This window comes from Peromyscus leucopus, chromosome 19, assembly GCF_004664715.2.
Source record: "Peromyscus leucopus breed LL Stock chromosome 19, UCI_PerLeu_2.1, whole genome shotgun sequence".
NCBI lineage: Eukaryota > Metazoa > Chordata > Mammalia > Rodentia > Cricetidae > Peromyscus > Peromyscus leucopus.
Genome location: NC_051079.1, coordinates 14866272 through 14891043, shown reverse-complemented (window position 1 = coordinate 14891043; position 24772 = coordinate 14866272). Strand labels below are relative to the sequence as shown.

The 24772-nt window shown below is 44.4% G+C and overlaps 1 protein-coding gene across 8 annotated transcripts in view; it reads right to left on the bottom strand.

The window, feature by feature from the left end:
• Fhod3 (formin homology 2 domain containing 3) overlaps positions 1-24772 on the bottom strand; it is a 426147-nt gene that overhangs the window by 161455 nt on the left and 239920 nt on the right. For all 8 annotated transcript variants that reach the window (XM_028867156.2, XM_028867157.2, XM_037197014.1 and 5 more), the window contains exon 6: positions 8397-8491. In XM_028867156.2, the coding sequence (XP_028722989.1) occupies positions 8397-8491 (95 nt within the window). The remainder of the gene's footprint in view (positions 1-8396; positions 8492-24772) is intronic.

Here is a 24772-nt window from a genome sequence, read left to right as displayed (position 1 = left end):
CCTGGCATGGTGAATGTGTTCTCAGGAGAGCTTGGTTGCCAGGAGTCTCCAAGAAGTGAGTACACAGGGTGCCAGGCAGACAGAGACAAAGCCCTGGGGGTGGGGGCGGGGGAGGCTAAGAGCATTGACAAATTGAGCCCAAGCATGCCGGGCACCTCCTGGGATGGCTCCCAGAACTCCTGCCTCTGCTGTCCTTTGGTCCCTCTACCATCCTAGAAAAGGGAACGTATTTGCCTTGGAGAAAGGGAATGCTGGCTACTTATGGTTTTGTATTCTTCCAAACGTGTTCCAGGTTCAAACCACCAGTTCCCACTCTTTCTCCCACGGCTAGAGCATCAGTGTAGTGGGTAGCAGTGAAGGTGGACTGTGCAGAGCTCCGGAGAACACTGCTGGACTGCAATACACCTTCCCCAGACCCTGCGACCTACCTTTCACTTAATTTGTGAGTTACGCCATTAAATAAATATCCTTTTAACTACATGGAGTGGCCAAAATAATTTCTCCAATACATCAGAGTTCCAGTCCCGCTTCTATTTCCAACTCTCACAGGGAAAATACATCTGTGAATGACGAAGCAGCAAGGCTAGCTTAGAGAGAAGCTTCTTGGGGGTGGAGAGGACCCAAATACGTTCCCTGAAGCCACAGCATGGACTAAAAGAGTGATAATTTTGCCATTGGGGCCTCCTCTTCTGGCTGTCTTTCTGAGGCCTGGCCTCATCCTCAGGTCTCTCACTCTGGTATCTCCCAAAGGCAAGGGCTTATGAAACCTGATCTTAAAGTCCCCCTTCTCTCCCACATTGAGATTGGTTTCATCCTGGGGCATCTAAGAGACCAAATATGCAATGACACATGGTGAGGGTATGTGTGTGTGTGGGGGGGGGTGACTCAGGTGGTAGTGTTTGCGGTGCAGGGATAAGGACCTGAGTGCAGTCTCCAGAATCTATGCTAATAAAGGGGAAGATGTAGCTTGTTTGTAATCCTAGTGCTGAAGAGGCAAGAGAATCCCTAAGGACCCACTGGCCAGCCGGTCTAGAATACTTGGTGGGGGACCCTGTCCAAAAAATACAAGGTGAACAGTGTCTAAAATATGAATGACACCAGGGATCTATCTCTGGCCTCCAAACACCAGCACACACAAGTGCACCCACACGCACAAAGGAAATTATAAACATTGGAATTTGTACTTGGGGGTGCACAGGCAGAGGAGCCAGGGGTGAGCTCTACAGAGGACATGGGCTCTGTGGCCACTATCATCCTGCCAATAGCGCATGAGTACACTGGGGGAGTATTTGGAAAGGAGCTTTAGAAGAACTACCTAATGAAATGTTGACAAATGCAAAGTTCAAACGCAACTTCACTCACTAAACAGGTCTTAATGATATTAAAATATCTTCAAATATAGCGTCCAATCTGAGGCCACTTGACTGACAACATGAGAAACATGAAATGAACTCCAGTGAGTCACAGCTCAGTCATGCAAGAGACTATTATACAGACATCAAATAATTAATATTTTAAATATTACAGTGACACAGAAAATGTTTAGAGTATGTTTAGGACTTACTATATAAGAAAAAAAATCTAAGAAAAATGGAAAGAAAGGTTGCAAGGTTAATCATCATCATTAATTTTGGTAGCATTTCCAGATAGTATTTTTTGTTTGTTTGTTTTTACTTTTTAAAATTTCTAGTTTTATACAATGAGAACATTTTATTCTCATAATCACCGAAAAGCTTTAAATGTGTTAGTTTTTATAATGCTAACAAGATGTTTAGAACATCCATAAGCTCGTGTTTTTTTCTTCAATCTGTTGTCATTAGCTTCATTATGAAAATTAATATTAGCCCAACTTCTATTAATGGAACATGTATTAACTCAAGTCATTTGGAAGTAATAAACATAAGATCCAGATCCAGTACTGATTTAAGACAACAGGTACTACTCAAGGAACTGACTAATGTTCTGGTAACTTCTTTAGCTAGGCCATATAGAATTCAACGGCTGAGCAGATTTCATGGTGTTAAATATGTTTACAGTGAGAGTTTTAATATATATATATTTAAAAGTTTAGCCGGGCGGTGGTGGCGCACGCCTTTAATCCCAGCACTCGGGAGGCAGAGGCAGGCGGATCTCTGTGAGTTCGAGGCCAGCCTGGACTACCAAGTGAGTTCCAGGAAAGGCGCAAAGCTACACAGAGAAACCCTGTCTCGAAAAACCAAAAAAAAAAAAAAAGTATATATATAATTCTATTTAAATATATATTCAGATATTTTCCTACTTAGCCACAGAGGGTATTACTCTCAGATTGGCAGTAAGAAAATCTCCAAACTGAGGGCTGGGGAGATGGCTCAGCAGCCACATGTTTGCCACACAAGCATAAGGACTGGAGTTTGGAGCCTCACACCTACGTACAGGCTGAGTGGGCCTCATGGTCCATCTGTAATCCCAGGATGCAGGATGTAAAGAAGGGACATCCCCAAAGAAAGCTAGACTAACCACATTGGGGAGTTCTGGGTTCAAGTGGGAGACTGCCTCAAGAATACAAGGTGGGAAGCAATCAAGGAAGACACCCGACATCATCCTCTCACCTACACACTCTTGCGCACCCACATATATGCATACACTCATGTGCAAAAAAAAAACCATTAAACTCGCCACTGATACTGAGCCTGCCACGGAACTGGGGGTGCAGAGGAGAGCAAGTGGCTTGAAATGCGGGGAGAGGGGCAATTTTCTTTACAGAGAGGAAAAGGTATCTGCAAAGGCCTCGCTGAGGACAGGGGGAGAAAGGTGGCGCCACCCTGCCAAGCAGCAGGAAATGCTCAGGTGTGATGGTTTCCATGAGTTCTTGAAAGCCAAATGTGGGCTGCCACCACAGCATGAAAGCCCTAGAAACTGCAGGCACAAAGGCCAGCTGTAAGCTGCTCTGTAGGAACCTGCCTTGCATTCCTGGGGCAAGTCAGGGGCAGGGCTAGGGCTGACAGAAGGCTCCCACAGTACAAAATCAGATGGAACAGCAACTACCAAAAAGAGGATGTGAGCAGATGGACTCCAAAAATGACATCCTACAGCTTCTGAACTCAGCACTGGTCCCTGAAAAAAAAAAAAATACTCCAGGAAAATTTTGTATGGATGCTTAAGAGAGAGAAGGGGGAGGGAAGGAGGGAGGGAGAAAGAGAGGGAGGAAGGGAGGGAGGGAGGGAGGGAAGGAGGGGAAAACATCGGGCCCAGTGGTCTCAATTGAGAACATCTCTAAATTAGGATATTGAGTGGGCTTCTGGGAAAAAGAGCTATTAACAAATGATGCAGGCCACAGGGCCAGGAACAGTGTTCAGACTTTTACACACTCGTGTTTACTCATCTTACAGACTATCTCCATTTATAGATGAAAAGGCAACCCATGCGAAGGATGCATTGGACCCCAAAGCCTTAGCACGTGCTGTGAGATGCAGTACATCCTGATTTCAGAAAGACCTTGAAAAGGCATTGGGAGCAACAAAGAGGAATAGATTGATGGTCAGCTAGGCAGCTCCCACTTACTTCACTGTGACCCTAAAACACCCCGACTAATCAGCGCCGTCATGCAGCTTGTGCTGGTGGATCCACACACTCTCTCCCTCCTTGGCATTCTGGTCTATAATAAAGAGGCATAGCTTATTAAATTTATGTTATATAAAACTGGCACTAACAGTTAAGATGATAAATGGCCAAGACAGAACTCCCAATTATCTTGAGGCTGGAACTGTGGTCTGATCAATGAGGAAAATTGCAATGCCTTGCATTTAGATACACAACCATCAGTCATGGACACGCAGAAAGAAGACCTGGCAGGCATGATGTATGAGAGAAAGCCAGGGAAGTTTAATGGACTGCCAGGCTCGTGTCAGCCAGCACCCGGGGCCTGCTGCTTAAAGGGCCCACTAAAGCAGAGATGAAATTTGTGGAAGAAAATGTTCTGTCCCAGGAGGCTCCTGTATACCTTCTACCAGTTGCAAAAAGAAGGTGGTGACCAGGTGACCAGTAGAATGAGGAAGCAGTTATCAGGTCCCCATGACATCTAGAGCAAAACACACACTGTTGCTTGGACAGACTTACAGGAGGACCATCTTTACGTTTTTAATTTTAAAATGTGGATGGATGTGCGTATTCATGTGTATATGACTACATGTGGAGTCAAGAGGACAGCCTCATATGCCACTACTCAGGAGCTACTCACCTTTATTTCTATTTTTTTTACTTACTTTGAAATGGAGTCTCTTATTGGCCTAAAACTAACCAAGTAGTCCAGGGTGGCTGTCCAGCTAGCCTGAAGGATCTCCCTGGCTCTGCCTCCCCAGTGCTGGGATTACAAGCATACCACCACACACAACGTGGTTTGTTTGTTTGTTTTTTAATGTGGTCCCAGGAAGCAACCTCAGATCCTTGTGCTTACACACAGCTCTGGAGTGACTGGGCTATGTGCATATGTATGTATATATCTATATATGTGTATATATCCCAGTCCCTGGCAGCTACCCTTAAATGCTCAGAGCACCTGCATAGGGATTCAGAGCGACTGACAAACAGCACACACACAGTGTTTGGTAATGGTCTAGATGAAGATGCCTCTCCTGTAAGAAGGGCTTCCTACCAACTCCCGTGTCCCACTAGGGTTGAGCCACAACCCACTTCCTTTCTGTTTCTAGAAATATCAGGAATGTGACTCGTGATGTCAAGACCAACTTTAACATGACTCAGCATTCACCACAGCTAGGATTCCATAACTTTATGAACTAGGAACATTCTTCATGTCTCAGTCTACATGTGGGCCATTGGAGTAATCACGTATCAGCGACACAATACCGTGACTACAGGACCAAAGGGCGACTCAGTCTCATCTCCTGAGCAATCAGCACAGTTTCCTGACACAGGGAGCACTGAGCACCTGGGAATCAATCACCTGCTCAGCTCTGCTTGGAGACATCCCTTCACTTCAAAAATATCCTTTCCAGACTTGACATCAACTTCCATGTTCCTGCCAGAGGCAGTATCTCACTCCAAGATAGGACTCACGTTTTGCTACAGCTTCAAGTTTTCTAAACCCAGAAAACTAGGCCTTGGGAACTGCTCCTCAAGATGTCTCCACATCTTTCTCACTTTGGCTGCAACCCTTCCCTAGGCCCCATCACTTCACTAACTGTCCCCATCCCCCGTCTTCTCCCTCCTCTAACCCTATGTTCTACATGCCATGCGACTCCACTTGTGCTCACTCTATTGTCATAATGAAGTTTCCTAGAGAGAACATGAATATGAATGTGTGTAAGAGAAAACAGTATAGCCAGGGCTCTTTTCATCCCTCCTCAAATTAGCTGGCAGGGAGTTATAGAAGAGCAGGACAGCATGTCCATCTTCATACAGATGAAAAGGAAATCCACTGATGGCTACCAGCAGCCTAGCACACAGCTGGAAGAATGAGGTTCAGTGGGGCTGGCAGAAATAGAAAGCAGGGTGAGCAAAGGTAGACAGGAATACAGAAAGGGTGGTTTCCATGGCAACATCAAGGCCATCCCTGGTAAGGAGATGAGGCTCTCCCCCAGGGCCAGAATGAAAGACAGAGAGGCAAGCCAAGCTGTACAAACAGAATCAGCTTACCTTAATTAATTAGAATTCCACGTGCATGAAGAAAAAAAACCCCACACATCCTTAATAAGTCATTGCGGGGGCACCCACCTCTTACCTCTGACTGAGAAGTTTAGAGATGGGCCCATATAAACAGAAAGACTTTATTGAAAACATTTTGTGCTTTCTCTTTTAAAAGTCATTATTTGGCTGCAAATGCATCATTTTCTTCTTTGGAGTTTCAAATAACTACAAATGTGCATTGCATAATGACCCTCTGGCAGGCAGCAAATTCACATCTTGTTGCCTTTCATGGGAGGAAAATCCAGCGTTATGAAAACAGAACAACAGGATTTTTTTTTTCTAACCAGCACTTCCTTTATCAACATTGTGCCTGTATAAGGCAAAGGCAGCAGGCTGTCCAGGCAAGCCTCTCAGGTTTAGAAGCCATGACTCCATCAACAGAAAAGGCCAGAATACAGCTTCCCTGCCTTCCTCACCTGAGCTGAGGAAACCTGCGGTGGTTGCATTGTTTAATCTCTGTGCTGAGGACAGAACTGAGGCTTCCTTCTCTAAACCTAAGGGTCCTGGGTAGGGTGAGGCACTTATTCTTTCCAGCTCCTTCACTACCCAGATGCAAGAGAGGGAAGAGGTGTCGGCGGGTTTTGTAGAGAAAGGGGCATCTCAGGAGAACTGTGCTGAAAAAAAAAAAAAAAAAAACCTTGCCAATGGCTGCTGGTTTTCTGTGTTCAGCTGCTGACCTGGAACTGAGTACACCCAGGAGCATGATTCAAGAACCTGTCTGACATCACAGTGAATGGAACAGCAACTTCAGGTGTCACCAACATTCCCCTTTTTAGCAGCACCATGGGTCCCAAGACACAAACTCACCAGACTCTATTTGCCCAGCCTCACAATGCCTGGAAGTCAACTAGCCCTGAAGACTGGCTCTTAGGGAAAATGAGAGGTGAAGACAATCCACATGTTCTAGGTGGTCTAATGCTAATGAAGCTAGTGGGTGGGGAAGAGACAACTGGTCAACCCCAGACAGAGCCTGAGGAGGAACTATAGAACAAGAAAGGGCTCTAAGGCCCAGCCAGGGAAAGCATGATTCCTCTGCTGATTTCTTTCAAGCCTCTGGTTTTATGATTCTGTGTTATTTTAAATGCAATGCAGTTTCCCCCCTTGTTCTCCTTTTCTGATCATTTACCATGCAGAGTGACATCAAAGGAAAAATATCAACACAGGCTGCAGTGATGCCACAGGCCAGTGGCTAAGAGATGAGTTTGCTACCTCCTGCTTGTCCCATCTTTTTTTTTTCTTTTCCTTTGGGGTTTTGAACCAGGATTTTATACTATAATCTAGGCTGGTCTTGAACCTGCCATAATCCTTGCCTCATCCTTCCAAGCATAGGTGTTTTAGATATGAGCCACTACGTCTTTCTCCCCCCCCCCCCATAGTTTCCAGTTCTTTCTAACCCTTCCTTTTCTCTGGAACTTTCTCCTCTCTTACTCTATTAGTGTTGCTATTGCAAAACACCCAAGACTAGGTGAATTTTTAAAGAACAGAACTGTATTCTGTATAGGTTGACAGGCAGGGACACATGCCAGAGAGGGTCCGCTTCTCCACTTCCAAGATGGCAACTGGTCACCGCAGACACCAGAAGGAACATAGGTCTTCCCCTGACATAAAAGAAAAGCAGAGGAGAACAGGCCTACTCTCTCAGGCCATTGCTACAACAGCAATGATCCACTCCATGGCTTGAGCTCCTCACAAAAAGCCACACTTTCCAAAATTGCTGCATGAGCTCCCAGCACATGGGTTCAGGGAACACACTCAGACCACGACACCCCCCTTTTTCCTGTGCTCATCCATGCTCCTCCCTGTCCCCACGCCATCACATCAGTCTTGTTGGGACCACAACAGAGCTACAAAGATTTCTTAATCCAGATGTAACATGTATTAAAGTCTCTTAAAAAAAAAAGTCTCCCCCACCTCTCTAGCTTTTAAGGTCATGGACATCAACCAAAGAGCTGTGGAGGGACCTGCTTCCAGACAGACCTGTCAGCCAGGGAGGCCTCCAAGCAGATGCAAGGAAAACAGAAACCACCACCACAGGGGAGCAGATACAAATCTCCCTTCAGCCTAGCTAAGTCAACCTCATAGACCCAGCATACCACTCCACTTCCAAGACTCTTACACCAGCATCAAAACAGAGTTACTTCCATTTTCCATAGAAAACGCAGCCAAAAAGAGAGAGGAAGAAAAAGTTTTCAGTTGCCCAAGGGAAAATAGTTTTTCCACCATGAAATGGGAGAAGTTTGGTTTTTTGTTTGTTTTTTTTGTTTGTTTGTTTGTTTCTTTGTTTGTTTTCCTCATCACAACACTGGGAAAGGAAATCCAAGGGCCAGTATGGCACTGGGGGCTCTCTTGTCTGGTATCTATGACTTCACATACCAGAGGCATCCTACCGCTTGAGATCACAAAATATAAGGGTTACATAGGTACTTTATCTATAGCATCATATTTTAATTAAACATTAGAAATCAAAAGTGCCAAAGGCATTTGATTACAGCTTAGGAGAAGAAAAACAAGAAGTGCATTCAAACTTTATACGCTATCTCTGATTGACGTTGCTTGAAAACCTACAAAGGATTAGTCATCATTTATACCAAGACAGGACTTGAGCAAAGCTGAATAAGATTGCTCTTTGCAAAAACATTTCAGAGAGGATTTAAACAAAAAGGCAATGATTTGCAAATTGAACAAGATGTTCCAAAAAAAAAAAAGTGTCTTACCTTTGACCCAACAAGAGTGTAAAGCCACTGGATGGTCTCACTGTGGTTGATGACTCCATTCATCCCATCCACATACAACATAATCTGCCCCAGTGCTGTAGGCAGGGAAAAGAAACAAAGAGATGTTATGGGTTTATACAGAAGGATAATCTTCAGTGATCAGGCAGTCAACTGAGATTTTCATCACATTAAGGGATCTGTCTGTTGGGAACCAACTCCGAAGGTATGTGTGAAGATCTGAAATTGGCTGAATCTTTTAAAACTAAAAGCAGTGAGGGCTGTTCCTGGCACCAGGAGGGTATAACCAAGGCATTGAAATCAGGGATTGCTGGGTGTATGCATCTTGATGTGTAAACACATGCTTCTTCATTCTGATGTACACATTGTCCAAGACAAGACAAAGCTGTACATGAGATGGCATCTGAAACCAAGAGGGCACACAAAGTTTCCAAAAACAACCAGTGCCCCAGGCTGCGGTCAGCAGGTCCCATGTCTTTTAAAACCATCCTGTGTGAATGCAATTCTATTTCCTTATAGAAATGACACCACCACATTTAAGTATTACTTGGAAGTTTCTTAAATTCAAAGATGTTATGATGGAAAATGTCAGACTTGAAAAAAATCATCTAGTGGCTAAACCTGGAAGCACAGACTTGTGAAGCCAACTACTCTGGAAGCTGAGGCAGGAAGACCACAGGTTCAAGGCCAGGGTGTCCAACTTAGTGAGACTGTCTCAAAATTTTTAAATTTCAAAGAGGGCTGAGGTTGTAGCTCATTGATAGAGTGCTTACCTAGTGTGGACACAGTCCTGAGGAACCCCCAAAATAACCTTTCTTCGTTTAAGAAAACATAACCACTCTATTATCATTCTCCAAGAAGAAAGTGCAACATACTCTTTTCAAACATCTCCATTAATGTGGCAATATATTGTGTACCCTAAAAAAATTTGCCTGAAAATTGGAGAACAGAACAAGCCACTAAATTAGACATAGAGGTCAGGCAGTGGTGGCACACACCTTTAATCCGTCTGGATCTCTGTGAGTTCAAAGCCACCCTGAACTACTTGAGATTGACTAGGGGAGAAACAGAGCCAGGCAATGGTTGCATATACCTTTAACCCCAGTACTTGGGAGTCACATGCCTTTAATCCCAACACTAGAAAGGAATTAATACGGCTGGGTGGAAAAAGGTATATAAGGCGTGAGGAGACAGGAACTAAAGCTTTTCGGCTGGAGCCCTTTCAGTAGAGAACACTTTTGCCTGAGGACCCAGAGGCTTTCAAACAGGATTCATGGAGTTAGCGAGGTGAGATGTGGCAGTGGCTTGTTCCTTTGTCTCTCTGATCTTACAGCATTTACCCCAATATCTGGCTCTGGGATTTTTATTATAAGACTTATTAGATTTCATTTTACACATTAACATCAAAATAATTTTGGCTATAGACACTGCACAGATTGTTGGTGAATATCCAAATGAAGCGGGTTCCCTTAACTCGTGTCTACCATCCTAACCACCTTTCACCCATAAGCAGTTGACATGGCATCAATAGCTTTTAAATTGTATTTTTAGCAGAACATCTCACTTTGAAAATTGGAAATTACAGAAAAGTAAATAAAATAATCCCTAATCCCATAATTTAAGGATAGTCATTTTAATGTATTGACACTCTTCCTTCAATACAAAGTTTGCATGTAGGTTTTAGGAAATAATCTACATGAAATGGCATTGACTGAAAAAAGCACAACCCAAAATAGGGACAGTTCAGGAATCAAGGTAGACAAATGTGTATGTGATATCAAAAAATCCAGCATTACCCACAACCAAAGGAGCAAATGGACAAACAGACATTCTAAGGAAAGCTGCATCTGAATACATAAGGCTTTAAAAAAAAGTATTTTGGGTACACTCAAAATGCAATAAACATTACATAATTGGTTCATATGCTAGCTAGTATCTAAACGCTGGAGATATTCTTATTAAAAGCAGGATTTAAAGAGGCAGGATGGCTGGCCTTCCAGGTGTCTATGCTAAGAGACTACATCTGCTTTACATATTTCTTCACACGGTTTGAAGAACCTGTCTTAATAATAGGCCTCTGCATTAAATACATACACACACACACACACACTCACACACACACACACACCACACACAAACAAGCAAAGCTGTTCCCCAAAGTGCCATCTTTATGACAAGTGAAACCTAACACCGGTCACAACCCAGCACACAGAGCAAGCCAAAGCCCCATCCTACCCTGTAAAATGATTCTGTTCAGAGAATTAAAAGGCAAGCATAAAACTTTAAGCCTTGCTTAATTTAGCAAGACAGTCCAATCTGCATTTATAAAAGAGGAATTTATTACAAGGTGCATGTAACTCAGTGGGAGGGGCCTTGCTTAGATCTGAACTTGGTCTGTGGCGTTGGGTGGGTGGGGGTTTTGGGGGGGCGGGAGGGGGGCAGGAGGGGGGAGGGGGCCACGGGGCGAGGAGTGGGGTGGGGGCTGACATAGGAACTGTTAGGACTGAGTGCATGGTCTCTTCTCTTTCTATATTTTCCCACTGTGCACATCATGATGCTTCTGCAATAGAAAAGCAAGCAATAAAGGTAAAAAAACAAGGCAAATGAAATATGTGACGGGTTTTGCAGCTTATGAACTTTTCATGTCTGTCACTTCCTCCTTCAGAAAGGTTAGTCCCGACTTCTGCACAGTCAGTCTAAGGTCACAGGGGGTGCTAACTGGACCCTACAGCCCCGGAAAAGTTCAGTCTGTGAGGCTCACCCTCCCCACCCCACCCCCACCCAAAGTCTGGAGCGATGGTTTCCACCTGAACTGCTCAGGGGCCTCTGGTAACTGGACAATAGATGTGAGAAGCTGAGCTGCTGCTACAGAAAGAGACAAGCAGATGAGGATTTAAAACCTGTTTGATTCTATCAGCTTCTCACACTGGAGGTGGAGCTTACCAGAATGTTCTGTTTAATGACTTGGCCTAACATCTGGTTAATCCAAAACCTGCCCTCTAAACAGATGCTTAAAATGCTGGAGCTTGCTTCCTGCAGAGCCCACTCTGGACACAAGATGGCACTAACGAGACTCGACTGAGCTGATACTGCAAAAGCCACCAACAGCAAAGACTCACCAACCAGAAGCCTGAGGATAAAACCACACAAGCAAAGAAGTAGATGTCATGGTAACACACCTGTGTCTGGGTCACAGAGCCAGGTGTTTTGGTTTTTTTGTGATTTGTGTTTTCAAATACACAGAACAGAGGTCCCTTGGGAACCTTGTTTTGCCACCGACGGGACTTAGTGATTTTTCTGTTTCCATATCTAAAAACTGAGACAGTAGCGAGATGCCCACTTTGCAGGGGCATTGGTAGGGACCAAGTTGGAATCCTGCCCAGACATCATTGGCTCTCGATGTGTTCCTACATCAGCCACGCCCTGGCTGGAAGTGCGTGGTGAACACCACACTCTCAAAGCCTGAGGTCCCTGCCGCTCACCCCTCTCGGGTGCAGGGCTTGGGATTCCATGGTCCTGCCTGACCCAGAGTCTCCAAAATTTTCCTCTTAACACAACTGTTAATGTTTTAGGTTTTATATTTAGCTATATGATCCATTTGAGATAAATTTATACAAAGTTTAAAGTTCTTTTTTTTTTATTTAACTGTCCAATTGATTTAAGGCCATTTGTTAAAGAGACTTTTTTATTTATTTCAATGCATTTGCAAATTAGCAAAAATCCATACACTGTGTTTATGCATGTCGATTTCTGTCCATTGATCTATTTGCCAGTATCATATTATCTCAATTATAGCTCCGTGCTGTTCAATATTCTTTTGGATATTTATGTTCCTTTTCAAATAAATTTTGTATAAAGTCTGGAAGCAGTTTGCCTATATCACTAAAAAATTCCTGCAATAGGACTGAGGAGATGGCTCAGTGGTTAATGTTTGTCACGCAAGGCTGGGGAGCAGGGTTCAGATCCCCAGGTCACATGGAAGTGCCTGGAAGTTCACCTGTAATCCCAGCCCAGGGGAGAGCAAACTGGCTGGCTAGACTAGCCATATAGGTGAGCTCTGGGTTTGATTGAATGACCCTGCCTGAGTGAAGGAGGAGCATTCTAGATGATACCCGATATCAACTTATAGCCCCTCCCCCCCCACACACACACGTGGAAAACGAAAAGGACACGTGGAACATTAAGGTTTATAGATAAAATTTGTGAGAACACCTTTAGCAAGTGAGACTTCCAATCCACTAAGTTCATTAATATGTTTTTCCTCTGATTGCTTTCAACTGTGCTTGGTTTTCAGCTACAGATGTGGTATATATTTTATAGTTTTGTTTCCTAAATTTATAAATAGTTCCCATTCTTTAAAGCTATTTTAGATAGTTTTGAATTTTGTTTTCTTTTTGTTTAATTTTGGTAGTTTTTTTCTTATTAGGAGATAGGAATAACGGCTTTGGTGTATTGTTCTTGAATCCTATAACTTCATTAAGTGCATTAATTCTAGGGGCTTTGGCTTTCTCTTTTGTTTCTGTAGATTCATTTATACTGCCTACACAGGCAATAATGTTATATGGGAAAAAATTTTTTTTGTTTCCTCCTTATCAAACCATACCTGAGCCTTCCTTGCTAGGCTAGTTAGGACTTTGTGTTTAGTCAGCAGGAGTAGAGAGAGTGGACACCTTTCCTATTCCCAGGGTCAAGAGGAAGTCCATTTAGATCCTCACCATTAATTATAATGTTAGAGAAGCGGGTTTTCATGACTTTCTAAACAGAATTCTGGGAGGTTTCATGATCACAGATGGTTGACGGCTTGTGTCCGGAGCCTTTTTGATATTAACTGACGTGAATGTGGTTGTTCTTCAGGCTGCTGATATGATGGTTCACGCTGCCTGAATCTCAGGCATCAAATGAGCCTGGTACCTCATTTGGTCACGGTGCATTATTCTTGTTATTTGTTGCTGATTTGATTTGCTAACATCTTGTTAAGGAGTTTCGCATCTTTGCTCAGGATACAGATTGGTCTGGACCATCCTGTCTGTCATGGGGACTCAGCTTCATGACATGAGCTGGGAAATGCTTCTCTTCCTTTTCTCTGGATGAGATTTTATAACATCGGTTTTGTTTTGTCTTGAAATGTTTGGTAGAACTTGCCAGGAAGCCATCTGGGCCTAGAGATTCTTTTTTTTAAAGTTAACTGTAAGCTATTTTCTTTTGAAGTTATCATTAGCAATAGTTAAAATGTCTCAGCTTATCTATCTCCATCTAGGGGTTGGTAGTTTGTGGTCGGTAAGGAATGGGTCTGTTTTTCTAAGCTGTCCGTTTTTTAACTTGGAGTTATCAGTAAGACTCTGCTGCTCGGCTAGCCCTGTAGGTCTCATCTTTCTTTCTAGTGTGGGCAGCTCTGTCTTCTCCCACGGCCCCATTACTCTTGATCCATTTTATTTTTCTTTCTAAATAACCAGCTTTTTTGTCCCTGATTTTTCTAATGTTTCAATTTCAGTATTTTTCCATTATTATTTTCTTCTACTTTTCACATTGTTTTTATTCTTCATCTTTTTTTTAATTTGGGTGTTTATATTATTTTCTTCTTTTCTAGAATAAGCCTATGATGTTGTAATTTTCTCTCCATGTATTACATCCCACAAATTTTGATACAGTATCTCTTCATTTGGTACAATCTATTTTCTAATATCCTTTGAGAACTTCTCCTTGACACGTGGGTGCTTCTGAAGTGTGTTAATTTCAAGTGTTTGGACATATTCCTATGTCTTTCTGTCACTGATTTAGTTTAATTCCATTACAACCAGAAAACACATCATCTGATTCCAATTCTTTAGATTTGTTATGGTTTGTTTCATGATTCAGGGTGTGACCTGTCCTGATGACTGTTGTTCCTGTATGTGAAAATGCATATAGTCTGCTGCAGCTGGGTGGAATGTTCTGGAAATGTCCCTTAGGGCTAGCTGGCTGGTGACGCTGTGCAGTTCCACGATAGCCTTGCTGATTTTCATTCTATCGGGTCTGTTGATCATCAAGAGGGAAAAGTGAACTCTCCAAATGAAATGGGATTTTTCTACTCCTTATTCCAATTCTTTCCACTTGGGCGCCATGTATGTTGGAGCCCTAGTTGTCTGGAAGAGCCAGCCCTTGTGTGCCGGTGACATCCTCTTTACCATTCATTGTTCTTAACTCTACTTACTCATGGTTATGTGGCCACTTTTTGTTTCATTTTGATTAGTATTTGCATTTTTTTGTCCATATCTCTTTGCTCTTGAAGTATGTATACTAAGATAAGTTTCTTGTGACACTTAGTTGGATCTTCTTTTGTTTGTCTATCCTGATAGGCCTTGCCTTTAATGCTGTGACTAGACTACTCACATATCACACTATTGTCGATGTGTTTGAATTTAGGGCTATTTGCTAATGGGAATATCTGCTAAGTTACTAATTCTCTTTATTATATGATTCATCACTAACTCTTTCAGTCTACTTCTTTGCATGGGCTTTCTACTTTTCTATTTCTCTTCTACCTGAGATACTTTAATAATGCTATTTTTAAGTCTTTCACAAACCCAATGTCTGCATCACCTTGGCACTGGGATCTACTGGTTTTTCCTTTCCCAACAAGATGAAACTTTCCAAGCTTATTGCATGACAAGGAACTTTGGCTTAGATCCTGGATAATTTGAAAATTGTGTCAAGAAACTTTGGCTTTTGTTTAAGTATCACAGAAAACATGGCAGTTTGATTTAAGCAGACAGCTCACCTGACTCAGTTTGAGCCCTGAGTTCTGACCTTCCTTTCATAGGCTGTGTCTCCCCAAACCAGTGGTTTCCAGCCTGTGTTGTGTATCTGGACTGGCCCTGTAAAAGGATCATATGGTGGCCAGAATGGGACCTGGGCTGAGGTTTATTTTGTTTGGCTCTCTAAGTCTGGTCCTGTGTGAGGATCACAGAATGGCCAGTGGGGGCCTAGGCTCTGTTTAACCTTGCTTAGATTTCTAAGTCTCTGGTGAATTCTTTAGGGCATGCATTCACTCAAACACAGTTTGTGATGAGCCTGGGATTCATATAAATCTGACACATGCATGTGTGTGCATATGTGTGCATGCACACACTTCCCTTCCCCAGCATTTCTGTGAAATCTCTAGGTCACCTGAGGTGGCCCTTCTGGTTTTCCAGGCAGAAGGTAGGCATATTTAACCTTCTCTGCCACTTGCTATTTGTAATAGTTTCTATACCAGATGTCACCAGTCCCATCCTCTTGTGGCCGATCTCTTTCCTAAAGAGACTATTAGGCATTCTCAGGCTCCTGCTTTTCTCAAGTGTCCTCACAGCTGGCCTCACCTTGGGATTACTTGGGGACGGTGGGGTTGGCAACACAGAGAAGTAAGAATACAGGCATCTGAGCGTTTGATGAACACACCATCGGTTTGATGCCATTTCGCATTCTAGACTTCTTTCCCAATTTGCTGTTAACATTTATTCTTGAGCCTTCAAATATTTGCTCCACGTCTCTTCCCTCAGCGTAGCAGCTGCTTTCAGCCAAGAGATGGGCTGTGTGTGTTTACACCATCTCACCCACGACCACACTGACTCCTGTTCTGCACGCAGAGGAAGTATCGCAGCCTCACTGTGGACAGGGGCAGCAAGTGAACCCTGGGCTGGGGTCCACTCTGAATCTTGCCTCATCATTTAAGCCTCTGATTTGCCATCCTTCCTTCCTTCATCTTTCTCTCTTTCTTTCCCCCTTTCTCTCTCCTCCCCTTCTCTTCTCCTTCCTGCAGCTTGAGACCCTTTCTTCTGAGTGAAAGTAGGCTTGGCCCAGGGCACAGGCCATTCCTAGGGGCTTTGCTGGAAACAGCACTGAGAGGCCCCGACCGTCCTCCATCTTGACTCTAGACCCTCCTCACCCTGCCTCCTTCTGGGGTCCTCTGGGGCCCTGTTACAGCACACAGCCCCCAACCACCCAGGCTCCAGCTGGAGCCCATTTTACACTTGCGATTTCAGACAGCACTAATGAGTTGTGAAATCAGTTCCATGAGTCTCAACCAACAATGCATTGTCTTTAGTAAATAAGGAAGTGGGAAATCCAGTGCCCTGCGCTTAGGGAGGAAAGAGCTGTCCTCGGCTGGTTGTATTTTATACAATGTTTTTATCCTGCAGGTCTTCAACCAATAATGCTTGGCATTAACTGTGCCAGACTCAAGGCCCTTCCTCACCTTCCACCTTGAGAGAGTCAGTCTCTCGATTCCCTCTTCAGTTTGCAACCCATGGGTCGCGACCCCTTTGGGGATTGCATATCAGACATCCTCCATATCAGATATTTACGTTACGATTCCTAACAGTAGCAAAATTATAGTATGAAGTAGCAATGAAAATAATCTTATGGCTGGGGGTCACCGCAACAAGAGGGACGGTATTAAAGGGTCGCGGCACTAGACAAGTTGAGAACCACTGGTCTAGTGGGTCTTGAAGTCACTTCTTCTAACACTGCTACATGTCTAGCTTTCACTGTTGCTACAGAAGTCAAGTGCGTTAACCCTTTTAGCACTTCTATAAAGTTCACTGTATAACTCAGTTACAAAATACACAAACACACACACACACACACACACACACACGGGGGGGGGGGCAGTTAAATAAGTTTCTGATTTCATGTTAGGCCACATTCGTGACTATTCCCGGTCACATATGGGCCACAGGCTATGGGTTGGACACACTTTCTTTGTACGAAAGGAACTGCTGGCCTTGGCTAGTCTAACTCTGTCTTGTCGGCCCCTTCCCAGTACACACTAGATAGCTGAAGCTGAACAAGGTTCTGTCTCCCTCTGGCCTAAGCACAGAGTCCCTGGTTCCACACAGCCTCCCACCCCACAACTTGCTGGCCTTCCTTGCATCTTGTTCAGACCACCTGGGTTCCTATCTCTGAGCCTTTGTCTGGAATCTCAGGATTCCAATTCCAAGCCTGCTAATATTCAGCTAGGTAGGTGCATATGCCTTATGCTTATATAAAGTACTTATGAAATTACACATTCACTCAACAGACTAGATACAGATCTGAATTTTATTCATTTTTCTTTGTATATATGCACACATGCACAAATACACCTGTGTACACATAGAGACCAGCAGTCAAAGCCAAAGCATCTCTAATCACATTGCACCTCATTTTATGAGACAGAATCTTTCCCTAGACCTAGATGTCAACAATCAGGCTAGACTAGCTGACCTGTGTCCCCCAAGAACCCCCCCCCCTGATTCTGCCCCAACACTGAAATTACAGGCACGCACCTAGGTTTTCACACAGGTTCCTGGGGAATTGAACTTGAGTCCTTATGCCTTGTACAGCAAGCACACTGCCCTTGGAGTCCTTCCCTAGCCTGGAGTTTCCCCTTTCATTTTGTAAGTTTTTGCACTGGTAGGTATCAAAACAAGGGCCTTGCACATATAACAAATGCTCTAGCACTGAGCTATATTCTCAGGCCTGACTCTTCCTTTTAAAAAAGAATTTCTTGCACATTGAACACGCTGAAGAATACAATCCAAACTTAGCTGTTCGCTTGCTTGTTCACGTCCTTTGCTTTAGCCAAAGATACCAAAAATGCCATGGCCCGGTGAGGAGGAAATCCCTTCCTGGCAGAGGCACCAGACTTCCTTGACAAAGAGCTCTTACACATTGCCGCCCCGGGTCATCTTTTAATCAAGCCCTCATCCATTCTTTCACTCTTCGTAGAACAAGATTTCTTTTGAATTTTTAACTTTCTGAACATATGCATATCTGTGCACATGTGAGTGCCGGTGCCCGCGGGATCCAGAAGGCGGCATTAGATTTTCTGGAGCTAGAGGCAGAGGTGGCTCTGAGCCACCAGACATGGGCGTTGGGAACCAAACTCAGGTTTGTTCTCCTAATGGCTGAGCCACCTCCCCAGCTTTTCACTCTTTACGGCAGAGGCCATAACAACAGTGGATGCTTCTGTTGCTTTTCAGGAACTTGGAGGCCAACTTCTGCTGATTTCAAATTGGCCGAAGCCCCCCACACCTTCACCTGGGCCTATGCAAGTGTCTGCTGGGTAACTTTTGACACCAGAGGGACAAAGCTCTACCCTTAAAGTGCACCAGCCCTGGCATTTTTCTGAAGATCTGTCCAATGAGAATGGATTGCACACATGCAGAGCACCGACTTTCCCTGACTGCAGTCATCTCCTGGGCACTAAATCACCTCTTTTTCTGTATCTGAAATAGTTTTACGCCCATCCTAGGGGAGGAGGATTGGAACTTGGGGATCCCTCTTCCTTATATCTAGCCACCTTACAAAAAAAAACTCTTTCAGTTCCTGGTATAATATACAAATGGGCCTAAATCAGTAACAGAATGCTTTAGAACTACTCCATAAGACATTTCACCATTTGACAATGTAACTTGAATAACTCCTATTTATTTCTACTAAAATTACAAAAGAAAAGCAAATCCTATGAAAAAGTCAAGATTTTCTTACCACAAACAATATTCAGCTACCAGGTGAATGTGGGTGGGGAGAACACGTGACTTGCCCATGGGAATGGAGATAGGGATGCTGTCATGGGATTGGAAACAGATATTACTAAAAGGCAGCCAGTATAAGCATGGAGAGTGATGAGGCTTTCTTCAACTAGAATAGAGTGGGAGGCTGACCACCTGCTATGACTTCTCAAATTCAAGTTGGCCTTAGAGAGCAATGTGTGTGCAGAGGCGCATACACACCATGACTAGTACTCAATCCTGGCTTCCGGGAAGGTTTTCTAATTTGAAGATGGGATTCCAGCCTACTTTAATCAGATCATTGAAACTCACTGTGAACTCTGAAGTGGATTTGTTCATCTCGAATTTCCATTATTCACCAGCCCCCACCCCTATAAATACTGAAAAAGGAGGCTGGTAATGTAACCATTTTTGGAACGAAATGAAGACCTCGCAGTTCACATTATTATTATTTTCCTCCACTTAATTGTCTGGCCTAAATAACAAACCCAACCCAGTTTTCCCCAAGGGCAACTGTCAAAGAAATACTCTTTCAACACCGATTACTCCATGAAAATTAAGTAGAATAAGCTGCCAATTCTGGGCTAGAGACAGGAATTTAATCAGCAAGACAGAGCTCCAATGAGGTGTCAAAGTTCTGGGTTCCCTGCTTGCATTTGAACAGAATTTACAATGCAAATTTTCCAATTTTAGAAAAGAGTGCTAATCTTTTCCCACTCTGGAATGTTGATGTCCTTTTTAAAAAACTCACCAAGATAAAACTGCAGTTACAAAACAGCAGGGTGAAGGTCTTCTCTGAGCACTTGGAAGCTAATTAGTAAGAGTGGGAAGAGCCCTGAAAGATTCTTCACAGGAGTCTTTCTGGTCAACCTTCCTTTCCCCAGGAAGTCATGGTACCAAGTGCTCAACCTCTTCTTGCATGTAATGCCATGCAGAGAACTGAATGTTTGGTTTCTTTACCCACCTCTCCACCTATAACACTTTAAATCCCATTCTCACCCTTACAGTTGCTTTCAAAGACCCTCATCGGCCACTAGCACAGAAATGGCCTCATAATACAAAGCTGTGAAGGTCTTGACAACATCTATGTGCCCCAGCCTGTCTTTCCTAGTCTACATTTCCCATACTTTTTAGATAAGGATAACCCCTAAATGACAAAACAAATCATAGATTAGTGGGTTTTGAGCCTCCAAAACCTTTTGGCAAATTCCTAGATTCTCTATGGGAAAAAATAGTTGTTTTAATTCTTTGTTTTGTAATGATTGCCAAGGACCTACAGGCCATGAAATACCAGTGGGCACTCACAGCCATCCTATGGTGACTCGGGCAGAAAGGAAAAGATGGAAAGACAGAGAGCAGAGCATCAAGAGCCAGGATGATAGAGGTCCCCCTCCTGAGCTCAAGTTCATCATAGCTTTTCCCACATGGGCCTGGGGCAGCACTCTGGGTCAGTGACAAAAGCCTGACCAATGACCCTGGAAAATGTAGCTCCTCGTACTGGAGAGGGGTCATGAAGTAAGCATACTTAGAGGAAGGATCAGTCCATGAATGGAATCCTGCCTCCTGGCTCACCTTCTAGAGGCAAGAGACATGAAATATAGAGAGTGATTAAGTCAAAGCAAGCAGGACAGGGTTCATCAATACCCCCAGATCGTAGAAGCATGGGGCTTTTGTGAGCCTGAGAAACAAGAGACAGTTAGAAGAAGAGGATGAGAGGCATGGCTGCTGTATGAACATCTGTGGCTTGCAGAAGATGGACCAGAGTCCTAGATGTGAGGAGCAAAGAAGTACGGGGGGGGGGGGGGGGGGGGGGGGGCTCTGGCTTCTATGCTCAGGGAAGGACATCACTAAGGAAAACTTAAAGGACTTGGATCCAGGGACAAGTGGACTATCATGGTGTCATAAACCCTCTGGTACTCTGAGGAAGTTACTGACCTCAGAGCCAAAGCTATGCCTTTGTCTTCCTGAAAGGAAAACAGCGTGGATCCATCCCATCGTGGAGGGAGGTGGCGTGTGCTTTAGAAAAGCACAGCAGGCTGATGGACAGGGTGTTTCTGCTGATGCTTCAAGGCTGATTAATGTCTGCGCTCCACCTGTGTCATCTGAGAGACCAGAGACTTAACCTGAGGGCTCCCAAAGCTCCCCAGCTCCAAAATTCCACATTTTCCTTCTAACTTGACTCAAGGTGCTTATGGGGCTGTAATTCACAGTTTGGGGCACTAGGGGGCGCACTTCTATTAGGCATTACCACCTGTAATACGGAGCTGCCCAAGTGCCACAAATTAACAAGCAACTTTATGTAGATTGAGAATCAAAAAAAAAAAAAAAAAAAATTCTGTAACACACTTCTGTGAATTTTTAAAACAACAAAAAAATAATCCCAATATATTAATTCTGTATTTGTATTTAGAATTTCAACCATTGAATTTTAACTTTCTTGAAACCCTCAACAATATATGTGCTAACTTATAAAAATTCCAGTGGTTTCTGTGAATCTTCATCCGAGACACAGTCCATGGGGGACTTGCTGTGTATCCTATCAGAAGGCTGCAGAACCCGTGTCTTGTGACTGCCTTACAGTAGCGTCCCAGCCACTGACATGGCACAAGCTCTGAGTGCCTAGGCTACTCAGAGAATAGTCATTGTGCTAGAAGTCTTGAGTCACCTCTCTCCTGACCCTCCCCCGGGGCCTAGCCTCCACTACCTGAGTTATCTACATGTGGGTGTGAGGCTGGCTTTGGTGGCTGTGATGCCCCATGACTGATTCCACTGAAGGCCAGCATTTGGTAAGGATACTCCTAACCAGGCTTTCCCAGATGGGCTCAGTACCATTCACCTGCTTCTAGCCAAAACCAAACTGAAGAGAAGCATGGGAAAAATCAGAGTTCCAGTGTCCTGAAGACGGCCCTTCACCTTCTCCAATGAGATGGGGACAGGGACACGGTGGTGGCGCTGCTCCTTGTCCACCCAGTCTTTTCTATGCTCTAGGTTGCTTATACTAGTTTTCCCATGCCACCAGTGTGCAGCTAGCTGTACACAGATGCACGCTTCACAGACAGTTTCAAAAACTCAGTCCGAGCGTTGTGTGACCATCCCCACAGTCAAGGTGAACAACCCAGGACAAGACCTTCATTTCCTCTTGGAGTATTGACTGCACTGAAGACCTCCAGAAGGGGATTCTTCCTAGAAGTGCAGATCCAGGACGGTCATCACCGGCCCAACCCCCGGCTTAATCTAAACTCTTTGTAAGCATTATAAGTTTGCTTAATGTACTTTAAAGATGTTATTTGATGCTCCAGAGCAGTGTTTCTCAATCTTCCTAATTCTGCAACCCTTTAATACAGTTCCTCATGTTGTGGTGACCCCCCAACCATAAAATTGTCTTTGTTGCTACTTCAGAACTGTAATTTTGCTACTATTATGAATTGTAATGTAAATATCTGATAGGCAGGATATCCACTCTGTGACCCTCAAGGAGTCATGACCCACAGGTTGAGACCCACTAACTTAGAGCAATACCAAGACGTGCCCACACAGTCAGGAACTAAAGCCCACCTCCTGGCCCCATAATCACCTTCTAGCCCAAATTTGTTGATGTTCAAAGAAGGAGCGTGAAGAAAAATAACATGTCTTTTAAAAGATGGACAATATGCAGTAACTTAACCTCTAGTGATTATGCAAATACACTATTCTCTGCCTTCCAAAACTGACATACATCCGCATTATAAACAGGCATAGATGCCCTTGCTCTGTGGGTACACTTCACTGTGGAAAAATGTCAGCTAGGTGCCATAACCTGGACAGACCCTGACAAGAGACATTCTGATGAGTGGAGAGGCCAGACACTCCAGGACCCACATGGAGTGTCCGCGCCTACATGAAATGGCTGAAAGAGCTGAGTTCAGAGAGACAGAGAGGGGCCGAGGGGCGGGAGATGAGCGTCATTGTCTAGCGGGGGGCAGAACTTGTTTAGGGTGATGAGAGTATTAGAAACAGTGGCAGTGGTGACAGCGTAGCAGAGTGGTGACAAGGGTCACCAGACGACACAACCTGAAATGACCGACGTGGTTGTGCAATGCACATATGTTGAAAACACCATCACCACACCAATGTCCGAGATGAAAAGCATCCCACAAAAAACATCAAGATAAAAATCCCATCGACACCACTACCTGGCTGAAAACAAAGGCCTAACAGAAGAGAGTCTTAACAGTGAGGAAGACGGTTGTGACCTCAGGGGTCCTGGCTTTCTGACCTGGCCTTGGCCCTCCCAGGGCTGGCAGTGAGTCCCTGTGCGCTGATACAGATGAACCTTACAGCCCTGGCATGGCGAGCAAGGCGGCAGGCGTGAGCACCCCCACCCATCCTGCCTTCTTGGCCTGGGTAGTAGATTCCATCTATTTAATAGCTATTTCCTGGCAGCTGTAATTACATGCTCATTAGCAGAGAATTGTTTTGCCGTCCTGAGAGTCAGGACTGGTTGCCGATGATTAGTATTTTGTTTTCATTTCTATAAATACACATGCTTTTCACATGTCATCGCTACCGAAACTGAAGAAATACTTCAGACCACAAATTCTCTACAGGAATGAGGAGTACGAAAGCTGGTACTGGGGGAGCAGGGGGGGCTTATGACCCTTCACAGGCACAGGGCATCAACAGGTGTTCAGAACATCTGTGACCCAAACTTCACACAGTGGCGAGTATACAGGTGATTGAGAAAAAAAATGAATTCAAAGGCTCCTTAGGGAGATGAGCATGAAAAAGAAGTTCACAATGCTTTAAAACTCTACAGTTAAATATTTTCTTTAAAGTCAAATACAAGCTCCAGCTGTACACACACACACACACACACACACACACACACACACACACACACACACACACAACTGTAAGAAGAAATTCCGGCTCAAAGTCCTCACCAGCCTTCTCTTGGGCTTCTCAGTCTGGTCAGCCCAGTGGGAGCTGTCTGTGAGGGGCAAGATCCTCCATTTTCCCTGCACTCTTGGTTTTTCTGAGATTGACATGCCCACCCACTCACAAGAGGAGCCCCACTACTTGCTGAATGCCAGACTCTCTGCGAGGCCTGCTGGGCAGCACCACCTTGGCCAGATGGAAAGACAGTAGTAGCACCAGTAGGACCCCTTGCCTCATCAGAGTCTTAGAAAGGTTCAGGAGGCAGGCCAGGGAAGCACTTCAAGCCTGGGCTCTCAAGTCAAAGAAGCCTGGCCGAGCCTCTTCCTGAACGAGCACCTAAGTACTGAGCACCAGTACCTGTGTGACTTGACCCCTATGGCCTCAAACTCCTCTCCTGTGAAAAAAAAACAAACAAATGGGAGCTGAGGTGGTGCTTCTAGAGGGCCACGGTGAAATTCAAAGGAGAGATGGTCACACCATTAGTCTCTTGCTAGCTCAAGCATCTGCCGGTGACGCCAAGCAACAGAGAAGTAGAAGGCTCCCTGTCAGGAAGAGGCGTCCTATTTGCCTGCTTTCCAGCAGTGGACACTGCATCTGTCCACTCTCAGCAGTCCTTATTCCAGAGCCTGCCCCTAGATCTTCTTGAGCAAGACTTGGCCCCAAAGTAAGCTTTGGGCTTTTACAGGTAGGCCAGCCTATAAACTAGGAGCAGCAGCAAGCAGACTTTGTGAGTGGAGCACAGTGTGAGCAGGTGTGTCCTCTGCTTTAAGGCTCATTCACCCAGCCAAGATGACGCAACATGCACTCTGGATGCCCAAGACACACTGGGATAGGTCGCTTCCCAAAACGCAGACTCGTAAGTTGATGAAGAAGTTGACTGTGTAGAGCGTGGTTCCAGAGATCCGGGAAGAACAGACTTTGCAAAGCATG